Source organism: Odontesthes bonariensis, chromosome 15, assembly GCF_027942865.1.
Source record: "Odontesthes bonariensis isolate fOdoBon6 chromosome 15, fOdoBon6.hap1, whole genome shotgun sequence".
NCBI lineage: Eukaryota > Metazoa > Chordata > Actinopteri > Atheriniformes > Atherinopsidae > Odontesthes > Odontesthes bonariensis.
This window is the reverse complement of record NC_134520.1, coordinates 36,952,788-36,972,486: the sequence shown is the minus strand read 5'-3', so window position 1 is coordinate 36,972,486 and position 19,699 is coordinate 36,952,788. Positions and strand designations below refer to the sequence as shown.

The 19,699-nt window shown below is 42.4% G+C and overlaps 2 protein-coding genes across 8 annotated transcripts; both read right to left on the bottom strand.

Annotated features, from left to right (window-relative positions):
- Positions 1–2,909: 2,909 nt before the first annotated feature.
- On the bottom strand, positions 2,910–6,125 carry LOC142400860 (uncharacterized). 6 transcript variants are annotated; one of them, XM_075486099.1, is made up of 5 exons: positions 5,347–6,125; positions 4,550–4,640; positions 4,227–4,322; positions 3,544–3,827; positions 2,910–3,414 (listed from the first exon to the last, which is right to left on the bottom strand). In XM_075486099.1, exons 2-5 carry the CDS (start codon positions 4,632–4,634, stop codon positions 3,082–3,084), a joined length of 798 nt encoding a protein of 265 aa, XP_075342214.1. In that variant the 5' UTR covers positions 4,635–4,640; positions 5,347–6,125; the 3' UTR covers positions 2,910–3,081. The 6 variants fall into 6 exon arrangements, with proteins under 6 accessions (XP_075342214.1, XP_075342213.1, XP_075342210.1 ...); XM_075486098.1 differs by lacking the exon at positions 5,347–6,125 and adding an exon at positions 5,226–5,331 and having other exon boundaries at positions 4,550–4,639; XM_075486095.1 differs by lacking the exon at positions 5,347–6,125 and adding an exon at positions 4,897–5,154 and having other exon boundaries at positions 4,550–4,639.
- A 9,269-nt stretch (positions 6,126–15,394) lies between these two features.
- Positions 15,395–17,773, bottom strand: LOC142399957 (uncharacterized). 2 transcript variants are annotated; one of them, XM_075484521.1, is made up of 5 exons: positions 17,693–17,773; positions 17,352–17,441; positions 17,029–17,124; positions 16,027–16,310; positions 15,395–15,897 (listed from the first exon to the last, which is right to left on the bottom strand). In XM_075484521.1, exons 1-5 carry the CDS (start codon positions 17,739–17,741, stop codon positions 15,565–15,567), a joined length of 852 nt encoding a protein of 283 aa, XP_075340636.1. In that variant the 5' UTR covers positions 17,742–17,773; the 3' UTR covers positions 15,395–15,564. The 2 variants fall into 2 exon arrangements, with proteins under 2 accessions (XP_075340636.1, XP_075340637.1); XM_075484522.1 differs by having other exon boundaries at positions 16,027–16,307.
- Positions 17,774–19,699: the final 1,926 nt, after the last annotated feature.

The following is a 19,699-nucleotide window of genomic DNA, read 5'->3' as shown; positions in this document are numbered from 1 at the left end:
GTTCACTTAGTTTCTCACTCACTGCTGCTACCAGCTGCTGGATCAGGGGTTCACTTAGTTTCTCACTCACTGCGGCTACCAGCTGCTGGATCAGGGGTTCACTTAGTTTCTCACACACTGCTGCTACCAGCTGCTGGATCAGGGGTTCACTTAGTTTCTCACTCACTGCTGCTACCAGCTGCTGGATCAGGGGTTCACTTAGTTTCTCACTCACTGCTGCTACCAGCTGCTGGATCAGGGGTTCACTTAGTTTCTCACACACCGCTGCTACAAGCTGCTGGATCAGGGGTTCATTTAGTTTCTCACTGCTGCTACCAGCTGCTGGATCAGGGGTTCACTTAGTTTCTCACTCACTGCTGCTACCAGCTGCTGGATCAGGGGTTCACTTAGTTTCTCACACACTGCGGCTACCAGCTGCTGGATCAGGGGTTCACTTAATTTCTCACACACTGCGGCTACCAGCTGCTGGATCAGGGGTTCACTTAGTTTCTCACTCACTGCTGCTACCAGCTGCTGGATCAGGGGTTCACTTAGTTTCTCACACACTGCTGCTACCAGCTGCTGGATCAGGGGTTCACTTAGTTTCTCACTGCTGCTACCAGCTGCTGGATCAGGGGTTCACTTAGTTTCTCACTGCTGCTACCAGCTGCTGGATCAGGGGTTCACTTAGTTTCTCACTCACTGCTGCTACCAGCTGCTGGATCAGGGGTTCACTTAGTTTCTCACTCACTGCTGCTACCAGCTGCTGGATCAGGGGTTCACTTAGTTTCTCACTGCTGCTACCAGCTGCTGGATCAGGGGTTCACTTAGTTTCTCACTCACTGCTGCTACCAGCTGCTGGATCAGGGGTTCACTTAGTTTTTCACTGCTGCTACCAGCTGCTGGATCAGGGGTTCACTTAGTTTCTCACTCACAACTTCTACCAGCTGCTGGATCAGGGGTTCATTTAGTTTCTCACTGCTGCTACCAGCTGCTGGATCAGGGGTTCACTTAGTTTCTCACTGCTGCTACCAGCAGCTGGATCAGGGGTTCACTTAGTTTCTCACTCACTGCTGCTACCAGCTGCTGGATCAGGGGTTCACTTAGTTTCTCACTCACTGCTGCTACCAGCTGCTGGATCAGGGGTTCACTTAGTTTCTCACTGCTGCTACCAGCTGCTGGATCAGGGGTTCACTTAGTTTCTCACTCACTGCTGCTACCAGCTGCTGGATCAGGGGTTCACTTAGTTTCTCACTCACTGCTGCTACCAGCTGCTGGATCAGGGGTTCACTTAGTTTCTCACTCACTGCTGCTACCAGCTGCTGGATCAGGGGTTCACTTAGTTTCTCACTCACTGCTGCTACCAGCTGCTGGATCAGGGGTTCACTTAGTTTCTCACTCACTGCTGCTACCAGCTGCTGGATCAGGGGTTCACTTAGTTTTTCACTGCTGCTACCAGCTGCTGGATCAGGGGTTCACTTAGTTTCTCACTCACAACTTCTACCAGCTGCTGGATCAGGGGTTCATTTAGTTTCTCACTGCTGCTACCAGCTGCTGGATCAGGGGTTCACTTAGTTTCTCACTGCTGCTACCAGCTGCTGGATCAGGGGTTCACTTAGTTTCTCACTCACTGCTGCTACCAGCTGCTGGATCAGGGGTTCACTTAGTTTCTCACTCACTGCTGCTACCAGCTGCTGGATCAGGGGTTCACTTAGTTTCTCACTCACTGCTGCTACCAGCTGCTGGATCAGGGGTTCACTTAGTTTCTCACTCAGACAGAGTAATATGTGTTGATGCTGTTATGTTTTGTCCTTAGGGTTCACTTACTTGTTTCCATGACTATTATTATGGGTGCCATTGTCGAAGGGATTTTTGGCCCAATGTAAATGCATTAATATTCATAATTAATGGGACAAAACCAGCCCTATTTGGAGGCCTCATAACTCAGCCATACGGCATCACAGAGACATCATTCAAAGTTTAATCGGTGCAGGAAAGACTCAACTTTAACTGAACTAAAGGGTGTGTTGATATGTTTTATAGCTTTGACACAACGGCAGTTTACGTTTTAGGAAAAATCAGGACTCCTCTCGCTCTGCTGTCCTGGGGTCTCGCACTCTATTTTGACCGGCTCAAAATTAATACCAAAATCTCTCAAACAAATGCCTCTCACGTCCAAAATGTCTGCTGCACCTTGACACATTTTACTGTAAAACGTAGGTATTTTTGTCCTCTTTCACCCAAAGTCGTCGTCATTGTGCTCGGCCTCATGGTTTTCCCTCAAATCACCTCTGAGCTCAGAGAGCGACCACTCCTGCTCCCATCCACGGTCATTATAAACAGGCCGCCTCATCTCCTCATCAAATCAATGTGAAGGCTGTTTTTAAAACTGCCATAAAAAAAATACCGTAAATAGGAGCAGAATAAAAATTTCACCAGTGGCTTCTGCCGTCCCTGCTGGCGCTCACGGTTCAAGAATTTTTCAGATATGACCTCTAGTTTTCCAACAGCGACCGTTTGTTCGAGGCATACAAATCAGTACTGAACACCGAGGTCAACTGTCAGTTGGCCACAAAGTGAGGGCAGCTGTCTCCATAGCAACTAAAGGAGTAGCAGTAGCTCCACCTGAGCACACAGCTGCCACTCCTTATAAGGGCAGAGCCAAGATGGCTGACCAGTTAGAACAGCTTCATGCCAGCCACTGTGTTATGTGTGCTCCCAATACAGCAGCAGGCACAATATGGGTCCAAGTGACAGGGACCTTGGTCACAATACATTATGATACAATATGACAGCCTCTAATTATAATTATTGTGATTATAATCCTAATTATTGTGGTTGTTTTATGCCAAACTGACACTGTCCCCTGTACAGTTTGCCTGAACCTTATCATATGCAATTTTGGTTTTGGTCAGCAATTAGAAATCAGATGCAGTGCAGCAGCTCTTTTATTCATGCAGACATGGAACAAAGAAAGGAAAGCAAGTTGATTCAGAGAGATCACTTGATTACAGCATCACCTCACAGAGCACAGGGTCACAGCTGTAACAGATCATGTACAGATGGACAGAGATGGAGCATTTTCAAGAAGTTATTTCATTTCTATTCTTTCGGTGCAGCAGCAAAGAAGTCGTGCTCGTTCTGCATTTGCTGGCGGAAGATTTCGTTGGCCTTCTTTTTCTGAGCGTCGGTCTTCAGACGATCGTCGAGCAGCTTTTGGTAGTGCTTCGCAGGGTTCCCGTGCATGTTGTTCTTCTTCCAGATGAAGTACGCATTGCCGTAACCGATGGGGAGCTCATTGGCGAGCCACAGCCAGAGCCTCGAGCAAGGCAGCAGACTCACAGCGAAGTAAATGGGCTCTTCTTTGTCCAGAATGGTTTTATAGTCAGAGAGGTACTTCTGCATGGCGGGGATCGGTTTGATCTCTGACACCCCCTGCGGAGATGAGAGGTGGCTCGTGTTAATACATCCCATAAAACAGATTTAAGGAAACTTGATTTATTTTGAAGTTTTTAATCAAACAGCCGTCGGCTTCTGTGCAGAATTCAGTGTGATATTTCTTACTCTCAGGTTGAACTGGTCCAGCATCAGATTAGAGAACTCCCTGTAGCTCTCAAATCTATCCTGAAAGAACTGTTTGAGTTCTTTATCATCGATCGGCTTCTTTGTCATCTCCTCCAACATATCGGTCACTTTCAGCAGATAGTTGATGTCCTGGATCATGAAGTTGACGTAGTCGTCAGACTGCAGGTCGCCCAGCTTCATGTGCTGCAGAAACGGCAAATTCAGCGTCTTCTCTGCAATGTCCAGATTTGTGATCCACAGGCGCTCGTAGATATCGATGTCTGCTGGGTAAATACCACAAATATATAAAATTTACTTAAAATGTTGAGTAAAATGATGTTCCTGCCTATGAAAGACAAGTAGACTTTACTTCATTTGTTTAAATGAAAATAACTTAAAACTTAGATGTAATTAAGTAAATGTTACTTAACATCTTCTAAACTGTTATGTTTTATGGTGAGTAAAATTTACCTGATATTGCAGCATTAAATATTACTTAAATCATTTGAGTGTAAATACTTACAAAGGGTTTTTTAAGTAAATCTTATGAGTTGTTTTTTTCAGTGCACCCTAACCCAGACCATACGACTCTTTCAAGATCAACAGCTGCATCTCATGGGTGAGAGAAAGTTTCGTATTTTAGTCAAACTGCTAAAATGACACATGAAAGAACCCAGGTTTACCATCCTCAAATCCCCGTTTCCCTGGCGATGAGTACAAATGGTCGTTTGGAATCCCCTTGCACCCGTCAAACGTCTCGAGGTTGCAGCTCTTATCCACTGGAGGAAGAAAGAGTTGCAGGTTTGTGGGGTAAAAATCACAGAACTTTGTTGATTCTTTTCTTCTGTATCGCACTGAAACAAAGAGGCTGTGCAGCATCTGTAACATCTGCACACAGAGTCAGCCTCCGTTCCAGAAGAAGCTTTTTGCAGCAGTGTATTCCTGAGCTGGTTTCAGCTGTCTCTGAACGAGAAGCAGCAAACAAGAAAACTTACAAGAAACTTACCACGAAGGTCATTGGACTCTGGGACGAAGCCCGAGCACATGGAGAGAAGGCACACAGCCACCCAGCAGCTTTCAAACCGGAACATTTTCCCTGCCAATGTAACACATATATCATTTAAAACAAACCTTCTGAGACAAATGGCAGAAATGTTATGATTTTAAACAGCTTTAAATGATGATAAGAGTTAATAAATGATGTGTGAATTCTAATCAATAGACCAAGAAAGTTAAATGCATCAACATTTGGTCCAAACAGCCACCTGAGGACGTTCATGTTTATATTAAGTTTAAATTTGAAGTTTTTATCAGTACTACTTTACTAAATTGACATTTAGTTAAAGGTGTTACCTGACTCCATCTTGAGAGTTTGGAGCCTCAGCAGAGAGTTTGGAGCCTCAGCAGAGAGTTTGGAGCCTCCACAGAGAGTTTGGAGCCTCAGCAGAGAGTTTGGAGCCTCAGCAGAGAGTTTAGAGCCTCAGCAGAGAGTTTGGAGCCTCAGCAGAGAGTTTAGAGCCTCAGCAGAGAGTTTGGAGCCTCAGCAGAGAGTTTAGAGCCTCAGCAGAGAGTTTAGAGCCTCAGCAGAGAGTTTAGAGCCTCAGCAGAGAGTTTGGAGCCTCAGCAGAGTTTAGAGCCTCAGCAGAGAGTTTAGAGCCTCAGCAGAGAGTTTAGAGCCTCACCAGAGAGTTTGGAGCCTCAGCAGAGAGTTTGGAGCCTCAGCAGAGAGTTTAGAGCCTCAGCAGAGAGTTTGGAGCCTCAGCAGAGAGTTTGGAGCCTCAACAGAGAGTTTGGATTCTCAGCAGAGAGTTTGGAGCCTCAGCAGAGAGTTTGGAGCCTCAGCAGAGAGTTTGGAGCCTCACCAGAGAGTTTAGAGCCTCAGCAGAGAGTTTGGAGCCTCAACAGAGAGTTTGGAGCCTCAGCAGAGAGTTTAGAGCCTCAGCAGAGAGTTTAGAGCCTCAGCAGAGAGTTTGGAGCCTCAGCAGAGAGTTTGGAGCCTCAGCAGAGAGTTTAGAGCCTCAGCAGAGAGTTTGGAGCCTCAGCAGAGAGTTTGGAGCCTCAACAGAGAGTTTAGAGCATCAGCAGAGAGTTTGGAGCCTCAGCAGAGAGTTTAGAGCCTCAGCAGAGAGTTTGGAGCCTCAACAGAGAGTTTAGAGCCTCAGCAGAGAGTTTGGAGCCTCAACAGAGAGTTTAGAGCCTCAGCAGAGAGTTTGGAGCATCAGCAGAGAGTTTGGAGCCTCACCAGAGAGTTTAGAGCCTCAGCAGAGAGTTTGGAGCCTCAACAGAGAGTTTAGAGCCTCAGCAGAGAGTTTGGAGCCTCAACAGAGAGTTTGGATTCTCAGCAGAGAGTTTGGAGCCTCAGCAGAGAGTTTGGAGCCTCAGCAGAGAGTTTGGAGCCTCAACAGAGAGTTTGGAGCCTCAGGAGAGAGTTTAGAGCCTCAGCAGAGAGTTTAGAGCCTCACCAGAGAGTTTGGAGCCTCAGCAGAGAGTTTGGAGCCTCAGCAGAGAGTTTGGAGCCTCAGCAGAGAGTTTGGAGCCTCAGCAGAGAGTTTGGAGCCTCAGCAGAGAGTCTGAAGCCTCAGATGATGCAGTAGTGTCGTACAGTCACATAGTGAGAAGCTTCTTTTATAGGAACACACTCAGGGTGGAGTTGAGCGGGAACTGTATTTCCTGAGAATCGCGTGGGTGTTTAAAAACAGGTCTTGTGTAATAAGTTAAAGTGAAATTCACTTTATCTGATGTTGCACCAAACCGCCTTATTTCTTACTGCAGATGAAAGTCCAGATACAAAGTTATTAGAGTGTAAAGAAAGCTGTGACTCAAACAGGTCTCCATCCACATAAATGGATTATTTTCTAGGTTTTCTTTAAGATAAAATAAAATAAAATAAAATAAAATAGTGGTTCATGACACTTGAAAAACATTTCATTCTGTTTTAACTAGGGCTGGGCGAGTTAACTCATAATTATCAGGTTAACTCGTTGATTATTTAACAGTGATAAATATTTTATTGCACATTAGTGCAGGTTTTAAGAAAAAAAATTACATTATTTTTACATTAAAAAAAATTGGGGGGGGGGCTTTTGTGCCTTTAATGGAAAGTTCAGAGAGACAGGAAGCAGGGATTAGAGAGCGGGGGAACAACATGCAGCACAGGGCCGTCCAATGTGGGACTCGAACCCGGGCCAGCTGCAGCGAGGACTATAGCCTCTGTACATGGGGCGCCTGCTCAACCCACCCCTGTTTTATTATTGTTTTTTTTTGTAAAAGTCTGCTGCTCACAGGCTTTTATTTTGTAAAAGTCTGTCGCTCACAGGCTTTTATTTTGTAAAAGTCTGCTGCTCACAGGCTTTTATTTTGTAAAAGTCTGTTGCTGTCTGCTGTGGAACAGGAAAAGAAAGTAATCTTTGGATCCACCAAACATGGAGAAGGGTACGGAACTTTTACTCGGCCATTTTCATGTTAAAGTTCTTCCAGACGGCGGAGTCGACAGAACCAAAGTCATCTGTAAACACTGCCAAGTTGAATTGTCTTCTCAGCGTAGTAGTTCCAGTCTAAAATATCACTTAAAGGCAAAACACACAACTGATAGCAGCAAGTCATTCAAGGAAACAGACAGTGGAGCGAGGCTTCTACATAAAAACTACAGAAAGATGCTGATGTTAAAAGTGTGTTTGCACAACAAATGTTATGGCACTTTCATTCATATGGCAGCACATTTAAAATAAAACTAAATGCTAAAAGCTATACACTACTTTTGGATTCATTTTTGGATTCTGCTTTTGTTTTGTCACAGGTGTCAGTTTGTTTTACCTTGGAAGTCTGAATCCGTGTCCTATTCACCCCGCCCTGAAAACCTACCTAACTGACGGTGACAAACTCAACACGCACATATTTCTACTTTAGCAGAAACAAGAATGGACAAAGAACCCGAAACCCCAACTCTGACTTAAAGAGATTGTGAAAGCGTCTTCCTGGGAAAAACCATCCTCTTTATCAGTTGGAATTAAGAAATCGGCTGCTTGTTGACATGTGAGTTGTGAATCACCAAAAGAGGCGCTCTCTTTTAAGAATCATTGTCAGTTTTTTGCACGACAAACACAATCTCAGAATTGTAGTTTTTCACTTTTCATGTAGCTGACTAAATGTGGTCATTGGTTTCAGCTCGATACAGGCTGAATCTCACAGAAGTGAACTGGATTTGTAGAATTTTTTCTGGGCACTGGAATAACTGATTTAAAAGTAGAGTAAATCAAATAGATGTCTCCCACATGGATGATGTTCCTGCTGATCCTGGTCCTTTCCTGGTCTCTCTGAGGCCCATCAGGCTCATAGTTTGAAGCCTTTTGTTTGTAATGAACCCTAAAATCTACTTGATCGGTCTCCTGAACATCAGAACAACTGTGTGAGACGTGTTGTTAAAACTTCTTCTGGTTCGGCAACTTTTCCTCATGTTACGTCACTGCTGAACTTTTCTTCAATTTGACCAAACCAGCTCAGCACTTAGCTGAAACCATATTGATAAAAACAAATGACATGACACCATGCAGACATTTATATTTTCCATGTCTGTAAGGTTTAAAACTGACTGAAACAGTTAAACCTGACAACAGTCCAGACGAGACATGATTTACGGTGACGGGTTGGATCTGGCGTAGATTGATGGGAAATCTGGAAACTAAATCAGTGAGTTGTGAGAACAGAGTCATGTTAGAGGTTTTGTTCGCAGGCTTTGGCTGCGTCTGTGCATGTTCAGCCAATGGACCGTGTGAGACGGCCCGCACCTCATATTTATCGGCGGATAGTCGCCCAGGCATTGTGCCAATGGAAGTGTAGTAGTTATAGACATAAGGATATTCTCACCGAGTCAGAAGCAGCAAGGAGAGCTGAGCATGAAGTGGAGGGAGGTGAGAGGCCGACCTAAAGGCCTCTGTAATGTCTTACACCAAATACACAACGTTTGCATTTAGGCTGAAACAGCGTCTGGTTCCACGGCAGATGAATTAACGCGAGACAGTATCCTATTCTGCCTCTTATAGCCTATTTACTAAACTATCTTAGGCATTATAAATGGGTAAAAAAGTGGGTAGGCTAGTTTAAAATACTACTCAATCAGGGGAATAACTTATCAGACCGTACTCTTAATTTAAGTTTTTGACTTTTTATTTTGCAATATTCCCTCTTGTAGAAGTATTTATTGACTGTGCTGCAGTGAGATTAAAACATGTTCAGAACCTGGACTGAAATATTGTTCATTATTTAGTATCTTAGTGTTTTTTAGTAACATTGCCTCCTGTTAATGGCTGACTTGATTCTGTTTGATGAGCTACACAAGGAAGAACTGAAAAGCTAAATGGCTGAACTCAAAGGTGTTTTAATTTGCTTAGATAGCCTTGATGCAAAGGTTCAGAGGTTCATGCAAATGTGAATAAATGTTCTCATACATCCAGTACAGGCTCATTTTCTGTACACAGTAAGGCAGTGTTGGTGGTGGGGTTCTGGGGGGCCTGGGCCCCCGTACAGCTGTATGCCCAGCACCGCCCCTGATCTGGCGTAGATTCATGGCAAACCTGGAAACTAAATACTGAGGGAGTGATTGGTGAGTGGATGTAGCCGAGGGGAAAAACACAGGTGGGGTGAGTGAAGCTGATGGCAGGGCAACAGAAAATGTGGGAAACATGGCAAAACTAACTAGAAATTTTCTGAAGAAAGTTTGATGGGTGCCAATCTACTCCCCGCACTATCAACAAACCCTTTAGTTCAGTTGAAGTTGAGAGTCTCCTGTCACATATAAACTTTGAATGTCTCTGTGATACCGTATGGCTGAGTTATGAGGCCTCCAAAATGCCCTCGGTAAGTGCTTTTCAATGCATTTTCCCATAAAAGACGGGTCTGCTGAAGAATGCAATGTCATTTTTATCAAGGTCCTGTTTAAAATACAGCTTTTATGGCATTTTCAAAATGTTGAGTTAAGTCAAATCATATCTAATCAACTATATTTATATATCACATTTCATGTACAGAACAATTCAAAGTGCTTCACATAAAATAAAAGCATTGCAGCAGGGAGTGGAAGAAGCATTAGAATATATAAAAGAACAGGTTCACGCCAGCCACTGGCTGTGTTCGGACTGGATACTTCTCCGACTACTCATACTAACTTTAACTTTTTTTAAGTTCCCGGATGCATACTAGATTCTCCTAAATGTTGGGTATGCATCATGAGGTTACTACTCATACTCAAACTACCCAAGATGCAACGTAACGTGACGTCGCCGATCGTCATTTCCTGTCAAAACGGCAGTTTCAAGCTAGCTACAACGAGGGTAGGTTCACTTCCTGTTTTCAAAACAAAAGCACCAATTGTATGGTAATGGCTTTCCCTATGATAAAAGGCAACGGGTATTTTATTTTGTGACAATAACAGGAAGTGCGTTAGCTCACTGCGGCTAGCTTTAGTAGCGCCGAATTCGTGGGAACAAAATTGTAAACAGCTGGTATTTTGTCAGGTTTTCGACACGTTGGGGATCTAAACGACTACTTTCTCGCCTGAAAATGTTTCAAATGTTGCTAAAGTTTACAGAGTTTAGAGCTTAAGAGAAATCAGCTTCAGGCCGGCTGATTTCGGCTCGGGCAGGAGCCAAATGCATTGTGGGTAAATGCTCTGCATACTGTCTGATCGATGAGTATCTAGTATGGAAGTATGTAGTATGCAGTATGCAGAATGCAGTATGTAGTATGGAAGTATGCAGTATGTAGTATGCAGTATGCAGTATGTAGTATGCAGTATGTAGTATGGAAGTATGCAGTATGTAGTATGTAGTATGCAGAATGCAGTATGTAGTATGTAGTATGTAGTATGCAGTATGCAGAATGTAGTATGTAGTATGTAGTATGCAGTATGCAGAATGTAGTATGCAGAATGTAGTATGTAGTATGTAGTATGTAGTATGCAGAATATAGTATGTAGTATGTAGTATGCAGTATACAGAATGTAGTATGTAGTATGTAGTATGCAGAATGTAGTATGCAGTATGTAGTATGCAGAATGTAGTATGCAGTATGTAGTATGTAGTATGCAGAATGCAGAATGTAGTAAGCAGTATGTAGTATGTAGTATGCAGAATGTAGTATGTAGTATGCAGTATGTAGTATGGAAGTATGCAGAATGTAGTATGCAGAATGCAGTATGTAGTATGCAGTATGTAGTATGCAGTATGTAGTATGCAGTATGGAAGTATGCAGAATGCAGTATGTAGTATGCAGTATGTAGTATGTAGTATTGAAGTATGCAGAATGTAGTAAGCAGTATGTAGTATGTAGTATGCAGTATGTAGTATGTAGTATTGAAGTATGCAAAATGCAGAATGTAGTAAGCAGTATGCAGTATGTAGTATGTAGAATGTAGTATGTAGTATGTAGTATGGAAGTATGCAGAATGCAGTATGTAGTATGCAGTATGCAGTTTGTAGTATGCAGTATTGAAGTATGCAGAATGCAGAATGTAGTATGTAGTATGCAGTATGTAGTATGCAGAATGTAGTATGTAGTATGTAGTATGGAAGTATGCAGAATGTAGTATGCAGTATGTAGTATGGAAGTATGCAGTATGCAGTATGTAGTATGCAGTATGTAGTATGGAAGTATGCAGAATGCAGTATGTAGTATGCAGTATGTAGTATGTAGTATGGAAGTATGCAGAATGCAGTATGTAGTATGTAGTATTGAAGTATGCAGTATGCAGAATGTAGTATGTAGTATGCAGTGTGTAGTATTGAATTATGCAGTATGCAGAATGCAGAATGTAGTAAGCAGTATGTAGTATGTAGTATGCAGAATGTAGTATGTAGTATGCAGTATGTAGTATGGAAGTATGCAGAATGTAGTATGCAGAATGCAGTATGTAGTATGCAGTATGTAGTATGCAGTATGTAGTATGCAGTATGGAAGTATGCAGAATGCAGTATGTAGTATGCAGTATGTAGTATGTAGTATGCAGTATGTAGTATGTAGTATTGAAGTATGCAAAATGCAGAATGTAGTAAGCAGTATGCAGTATGTAGTATGTAGAATGTAGTATGTAGTATGTAGTATGTAGTATGGAAGTATGCAGAATGCAGTATGTAGTATGCAGTATGCAGTTTGTAGTATGCAGTATTGAAGTATGCAGAATGCAGAATGTAGTATGTAGTATGCAGTATGTAGTATGCAGAATGTAGTATGTAGTATGTAGTATGGAAGTATGCAGAATGTAGTATGCAGTATGTAGTATGGAAGTATGCAGTATGCAGTATGTAGTATGCAGTATGTAGTATGGAAGTATGCAGAATGCAGTATGTAGTATGCAGTATGTAGTATGTAGTATGGAAGTATGCAGAATGCAGTATGTAGTATGTAGTATTGAAGTATGCAGTATGCAGAATGTAGTATGTAGTATGCAGTGTGTAGTATTGAATTATGCAGTATGCAGAATGCAGTATGTAGTATGCAGTATGTAGTATTGAAGTATGCAGTATGCAGAATGTAGTATGTAGTATGCGGTATGCGGTTTCAAACACAGCCACTGTGTTATGTGTGCTCCCATTACAGGAGCGGGCACAATATGGGTCCAAGTGACAGGGACCATGGTCACACCACAATATGACATATAAAATATATAATCATACACAATATGACTATAACATGATAGCGTCTGTCATATGAAATTTTGGTTTTTGGTCAGTAATTAGAACTCAGATGCAGTGTAGCAGCTCTTTTATTCATGAAGACATGGAACAAAGAAAGGAACAAGTTGATTCAGAGAGATCACTGTCATGGTTTTGTCCAACCCACATACAGAGAGCTTCTCAGGAGTTCGGTAGCAGTAAAGAATTTTATTTAAACAGATAGGGAGGAATCTCCTCAGGAAACGGATCTGGTTCCACTACACGAACTTGGATGCTTTAGGAGACCACGCTGGGCACGTTCTGAAGATGGAAATACTTTAGGAATCAAAAAGTAGGGATGGCCCGTTTGACACGGACGCTTCGGCGCTTGTTTCATCTTTGTGAAGCAGAGTGCTTCGGCACAATGTTGCGGGGCGTGTATCAGATGGCGCTGATCATGTGATTGATGACGTCCGAAGCGCCGAATGCATTGTTTGGTGGAACCACGGTTCAGAGGTCTCTCATCGAACCCTGTCAGGATTGAATTGAATTCATTGCTCTTTTCCATGGCTTCTGGCAAGAAACGTTCTGTGGCTTGGGATCACTTCACCTTGGTTTCTCCTAATAAGGTGATACTATTGTACAATATACTATTGTGTGATGTAAGTTTGCTTGTTTTTGTTTTTCAACTGTAAATATAAGCTTTTTTTATTATTATGGGTATGCATGCTAATATACTTCTCTTCTTAAAATAAGGGGGCAGCACATTTAAGAATCTAAGTTATGTAGGACAATACATTAATTTTGGACTTGTTTATTTAGAGCATATCACAAACAAAGTGCTCACGGCCATTATTACACAGCTGTGTCCCGTGTACCAAACGCCTCTCTGTCTGTGTTCTGACAGAAAGGTGTGTTTATTACGCAAAGTGTCTCTGAGTTATTTAAAACAACTAAAGTGTACTATTATTCTTAGCTATTGATGATGTCTTTAACTAGAGATGATGTTGACGGTGGGTGCAAACAGTCACTTAAGTGATAGCTCAGTGATTAGCTCAGTGGCTTTTGCATCCAAAGGTTACGCGTTCGAATCCAGCATTTTACAAGTTTGCCCTGCGTTATTTTCTTGATATGCAGAATTTTATTTTTGTAGTGTCAAGGAAGAAAAAGCTTGATTCTGTGTTGGTGGATATGATTGTAATGGATGCGCAACCATTTTCCATTGTGGAAGATAAAGGTTTCAAGGTACGGTGGCTAGTAGTTCTATAGCATTTATAGTATCAATGCATGTTTACCTAATGAGCTGTATTTCATTTAATGTCATCATAAGCACACCCCCCTCTCACTTTATACTTATTATTCACAATGTAACACAAGCACTTCTCATATAAATCACACATTTTTTTTCTTTGACGCTTTTTATTTTGTACATATTAAAGTATAACAAGGACAACGAGGCTGGTTGAAGCAGATGATACTTGCAGTGCACCACCAGATGTCGCTGTTCTGTGTGGTTTCAAAGCCCCAAAACTTTGGTTCATTTTCTGGCACAATCAGATGAACCCTTTGGAAGCTTCATGAGGCTTCACCGGCCATCCCTACCAAAAAGCACAACAGTAAAGTTATTCTCAAGGGTTAACAATATTCAAAGGCTTTAGGCAAGGGTTACCACATATGGTTGACACTCAGGCGTCGAAGGACTGGCAGCATGCTCCTTAAAAGCTTCCAATAATGAGGAATAATAGAACCCAGGTGTGTCAGGTAGATGTCTGGCTCACTCTCTCACGCTCCCAACGCCACCTGCTGGACTCAAGGGGAAACGCCACTCCCAGACCCCAACAATCACTTCATTACAGCATCACCTCACAAAGCACAGGGTCACAGCTGTAACAGATCATGTACACTCACTGCTGCTACCAGCAGCTGGATCAGGGGTTCACTTAGTTTCTCACTGCTGCTACCAGCTGCTGGATCAGGGGTTCACTTAGTTTCTCACTCACTGCTGCTACCAGCTGCTGGATCAGGGGTTCACTTAGTTTCTCACTCAGACAGAGTAATATGTGTTGATGCTGTTATGTTTTGTCCTTAGGGTTCACTTACTTGTTTCCATGACTATTATTATGGGTGCCATTGTCGAAGGGAATTTTGGCCCAATGTAAATGCATTAAAATTCATAATTAATGGGACAAAACCAGCCCTATTTGGAGGCCTCATAACTCAGCCATACGGCATCACAGAGACATCATTCAAAGTTTAAACGGGGCAGGAAAGACTCAACTTTAACTGAACTAAAGGGTGTGTTGATATGTTTTATAGCTTTGACACAACGGCAGTTTACGTTTTAGGAAAAATCAGGACTCCTCTCGCTCTGCTGTCCTGGGGTCTCGCACTCTATTTTGACCGGCTCAAAATTAATACCAAAATCTCTCAAACAAATGCCTCTCACGTCCAAAATGTCTGCTGCACCTAGACAAATGTTACTGCAAAACGTAGGTATTTTTGTCCTCTTTCACCCAAAGTCGTCGTGATTGTGCTCGGCCTCACGGTTTTCTCTCAAATCCCCTCTGAGCTCAGAGAGCGAGCACTCCTGCTCCCATCCACGGCCATTATAAACAGGCCGCCTCATCTCCTCATCAAATCATTGTGAAGGCTGTTTTTAAAACTGCCATAAAAAAAATACCGCAAATAGGAGCAGAATAAAAATTTCACCAGTGGCTTCTGCCGTCCCTGCTGGCGCTCACGGTTCAAGAATTTTTCAGATATGACTTCTAGTTTTCCAACAGCGACCGTTTGTTCGAGGTATACAAATCAGTACTGAACACCGAGGTCAACTGTCAGTTGGCCACAAAGTGAGGGCAGCTGTCTCCATAGCAACTAAAGGAGTAGCAGTAGCTCCACCTGAGCAACCAGCTGCCACTCCTTATAAGGGCAGAGCCAAGATGGCTGACTTGTTAGAACAGCTTCATGCCAGCCACTGTGTTATGTGTGCTCCCAATACAGGAGCAGGCACAATATGGGTCCAAGTGACAGGGACCTTGGTCACAATACAATATGATACAATATGACAGCCTCTAATTATAATTATTGTGATTATAATCCTAATTATTGTGGTTGTTTTATGCCAAACTGACACTGTCCCCTGTACAGTTTGCCTGAACCTTATCATATGCAATTTTGGTTTTTGGTCAGTAATTAGAACTCAGATGCAGTGCAGCAGCTCTTTTATTCATGAAGACATGGAACAAAGAAAGGAAAGCAAGTTGATTCAAAGAGGTCACTTGATTACAGCATCACCTCACAAAGCACAGGGTCACAGCTGTAACAGATCATGTACAGATGGACAGAGATGGAGCATTTTCAAGAAGTTATTTCATTTCTATTCTTTCGGTGCAGCAGCAAAGAAGTCGTGCTCGTTCTGCATTTGCTGGCGGAAGATTTCGTTGGCCTTCTTTTTCTGAGCGTCGGTCTTCAGACGATCGTCGAGCAGCTTTTGGTAGTGCTTCGCAGGGTTCCCGTGCATGTTGTTCTTCTTCCAGATGAAGTACGCATTGCCGTAACCGATGGGGAGCTGATTGGCGAGCCACAGCCAGAGCCTCGAGCAAGGCAGCAGACTCACAGCGAAGTAAATGGGCTCTTCTGTGTCCAGAATGGTTTTATAGTCAGAGAGGTACTTCTGCATGGCGGGGATCGGTTTGATCTCTGACACCCCCTGCGGAGATGAGAGGTGGCTCGTGTTAATACATCCCATAAAACAGATTTAAGGAAACTTGATTTATTTTGAAGTTTTTAATCAAACAGCCGTCGTTTTCTGTGCAGAATTCAGTGTGATGTTTCTTACTCTCAGGTTGAACTGGTCCAGCATCAGATTAGAGAACTCCCTGTAGCTCTTAAATCTATCCTGAAAGAACTGTTTGAGCTCTTTATCATCGATCGGCTTCTTTGTCATCTCCTCCAACATATCGGTCACTTTCAGCAGATAGTTGATGTCCTGGATCATGAAGTTGACGTAGTCGTCAGACTGCAGGTCGCCCAGCTTCATGTGCTGCAGAAACGGCAAATTCAGCGTCTTCTCTGCAATGTCCAGATTTGTGATCCACAGGCGCTCGTAGATATCGATGTCTGCTGGGTAGAAAGATGGCGACACGCCCCACCAGAATACGTTAGCTACACAGAAAAAAGGGACTTTTTGGTGAAGAAAACTCTATTAGAGTAACTGTCATAATCTCTACCTTGTATTTTTAAGATTCAGTAAGAACTCGAGCTTCTTAAGTAAAATTAAACATTTTATTAACGTAATACATGAATTATGGGGGAAGAGTAAGTTTTACTTAGGTTTCCTCATACAATTTAAATGTTTAATAGTTGTATGTACATAAACCTAGAAATACTACATAAACTTTACTCTGAAAGTGTGTCGTTAAAATCTACTAAGTTACTTCAAAACAGCAAATACCACAAATATATAAAATTTACTTAAAATGTTGAGTAAAATGATGTTCCTGCCTATGAAAGACAAGTAGACTTTACTTCATTTGTTTAAATGAAAATAACTTAAAACTTAGATGTAATTAAGTAAATGTTACTTAATATCTTCTAAACTGTTATGTTTTATGGTGAGTAAAATTTACCTGATATTGCAGCATTAAATATTACTTAAATCATCTGAGTGCAAATACTTACAAAGGGTTTTTTAAGTAAATCTTATGAGTTGTTTTTTTCAGTGCACCCTAACCCAGACCATACGACTCTTTCAAGATCAACAGCTGCATCTCATGGGTGAGAGAAAGTTTCGTATTTTAGTCAAACTGCTAAAATGACACATGAAAGAACCCAGGTTTACCATCCTCAAATCCCCGTTTCCCTGGCGATGAGTACAAATGGTCATTTGGAATCCCCTTGCACCCGTCAAACGTCTCGAGGTTGCAGCTCTTATCCACTGGAGGAAGAAAGAGTTGCAGGTTTGTGGGGTGAAAATCACAGAAGTTTGTTAATTCTTTTCTTCTGTATCGCACTGAAACAAAGAGGCTGTGCAGCATCTGTAACATCTGCACACAGAGTCAGCCTCTGTTCCAGAAGAAGCTTTTTGCAGCAGTGTATTCCTGAGCTGGTTTCAGCTGTCTCTGAACGAGAAGCAGCAAACAAGAAAACTTACAAGAAACTTACCACGAAGGTCATAAGACTCTGGGACGAAGCCCGAGCACATGGAGAGAAGGCACACAGCCACCCAGCAGCTTTCAAACCGGAACATTTTCCCTGCCAATGTAACACATATATCATTTAAAACAAACCTTCTGAGACAAATGGCAGAAATGTTATGATTTTAAACAGCTTTAAATGATGATAAGAGTTAATAAATGATGTGTGAATTCTAATCAATAGACCAAGAAAGTTAAATGCATCAACATTTGGTCCAAACAGCCACCTGAGGACGTTCATGTTTATATTAAGTTTAAATTTTAAGTTTTCATAAGTACTACTTTACTAAATTGACTTAAAGGTGTTACCTGACTCCATCTTGAGAGTTTGGAGCCTCAGATGATACAGTTGTGTCATACAGTCACTTAGGTGAGAAGCTTCTTTTATAGGAACACACTCAGGGTGGAGTTTGACAGGAACTGTATTTCCTCAGAATCACGTGGAAAAAAACGGGTCTTGCGTAATAAGTGACAGTGAAATTCACTTTATCGGATGTTGCACCAAACCGCCTTATTTCTTACTGCAGATGAAACCCCAGATGCAAAGTTATTAGAGTGTAAAGAAAGCTGTGACTCAAACAGGTCTCCATCCACATAAATGGATTATTTTCTAGGTTTTCTTCAACATTTCCCTTCTTTGTCTGTGATAACAGTCTATATCTACAGATTTGTTGTTAAACTAACTACTTCCTGAACTTCACAGCCTCTGATAAGCACAGTTTCATTCGAGCTGTTTGATGCCAACCTGTGAAAGAGACAGTTTGGCGTTTAGCTTAAAGAGTGGAGCCAAAGTCAGACTGCAGTGCAAATAGAAAGGTAAGATTAAAAGCAAAGTTCAGAGACAAAGCACACAAAGAAATGAAAGCAAAAGCTGAAAGGCAAAGCAGCAGTGTTCGTACAGCCTGCATCAGAGTAGCAGCAGCATTAGCAGTGGCTACGTCCTGCTAAAGCCAATGATGTCACACCTGGCCCACGGTACATGTGATTCATGAAAAAATCCCAGATGGAATGAGAAAATGCTGCATTTAGTGAATATCACATATCAATCAGAAACAGGGCTACAGGACGAGTACTTTTTTATCCCCTGAGGTACACTCTATACTAATGTACCCCCTAGGCCAGGGGTGGCCAACCCGCGGCTTCCGAGCCGCATGCGGCTCTTTGTCTGGTTTCATGCGGCTCTTACATCCAAAATGTCTGCTGCACCTAGACAAATGTTACTGTAAAACGTAGGTATTTTTGTCCTCTTTCACCCAAAGTCGTCGTCATTGTGCTCGGCCTCATGGTTTTCTCTCAAATCCCCTCTGAGCTCAGAGAGCGAGCACTCCTGCTCCCATCCACGGCCATTATAAACAGGCCGCCTCATCTCCTCATCAAATCAATGTGAAGGCTGTTTTTAAAACTGCCATAAAAAAAATACCGTAAATAGGAGCAGAATAAAAATTACACCAGTGGCTTCTGCCGTCCCTGCTGGCGCTCACGGTTCAAGAATTTTTCAGATATGACCTCTAGTTTTACAACAGCGACCGTTTGTTCGAGGCATACAAATCAGTACTGAACACCGAGGTCAACTGTCAGTTGGCCACAAAGTGAGGGCAGCTGTCTCCATAGCAACTAAAGGAGTAGCAGTAGCTCCACCTGAGCAACCAGCTGCCACTCCTTATAAGGGCAGAGCCAAGATGGCTGACTTGTTAGAACAGCTTCATGCCAGCCACTGTCTTATGTGTGCTCCCAATACAGCAGCAGGCACAATATGGGTCCAAGTGACAGGGACCTTGGTCACAATACAATATGATACAATATGACAGCCTCTAATTATAATTATTGTGATTATAATCCTAATTATTGTGGTTGTTTTATGCCAAACATACACTGTCCCCTGTACAGTTTGCCTGAACCTTATCATACGCAATTTTGGTTTTTGGTCAGCAATTAGAACTCAGATGCAGTGCAGCAGCTCTTTTATTCATGAAGACATGGAACAAAGAAAGGAAAGCAAGTTGATTCAGAGAGATCACTTGATTACAGCATCACCTCACAGAGCACAGGGTCACAGCTGTAACAGAAGCTTCTTTTATAGGAACACACTCAGGGTGGAGTTTGACAGGAACTGTATTTCCTCAGAATCACGTGGAAAAAAACGGGTCTTGCGTAATAAGTGAAAGTGAAATTCACTGTATCGGATGTTGCACCAAACCGCCTTATTTCTTACTGCAGATGAAACCCCAGATGCAAAGTTATTAGAGTGTAAAGAAAGCTGTGACTCAAACAGGTCTCCATCCACATAAATGGATTATTTTCTAGGTTTTCTTCAAC

Bases quoted from the DNA above. Each gene is read 5' to 3' on its own strand.
- LOC142399957 (XM_075484521.1), bottom strand. From the start codon at position 17,741: ATGACACAACTGTATCATCTGAGGCTCCAAACTCTCAAGATGGAGTCA. The intron at 17,125-17,351 runs GTAAGTTTCTTG...TTCTTCCTCCAG, and splicing joins AGAGTCTTATGACCTTCGTG to TGGATAAGAGCTGCAACCTC. The intron at 15,898-16,026 runs GTAAGAAACATC...TCATCTCCGCAG, and splicing joins TGGACCAGTTCAACCTGAGA to GGGGTGTCAGAGATCAAACC.
- LOC142400860 (XM_075486095.1), bottom strand. The intron at 4,323-4,549 runs GTAAGTTTCTTG...TTCTTCCTCCAG, and splicing joins AGAGTCCAATGACCTTCGTG to TGGATAAGAGCTGCAACCTC. The intron at 3,828-4,226 runs GTAAACCTGGGT...GTATTTACCCAG, and splicing joins GAAACGGGGATTTGAGGATG to CAGACATCGATATCTACGAG.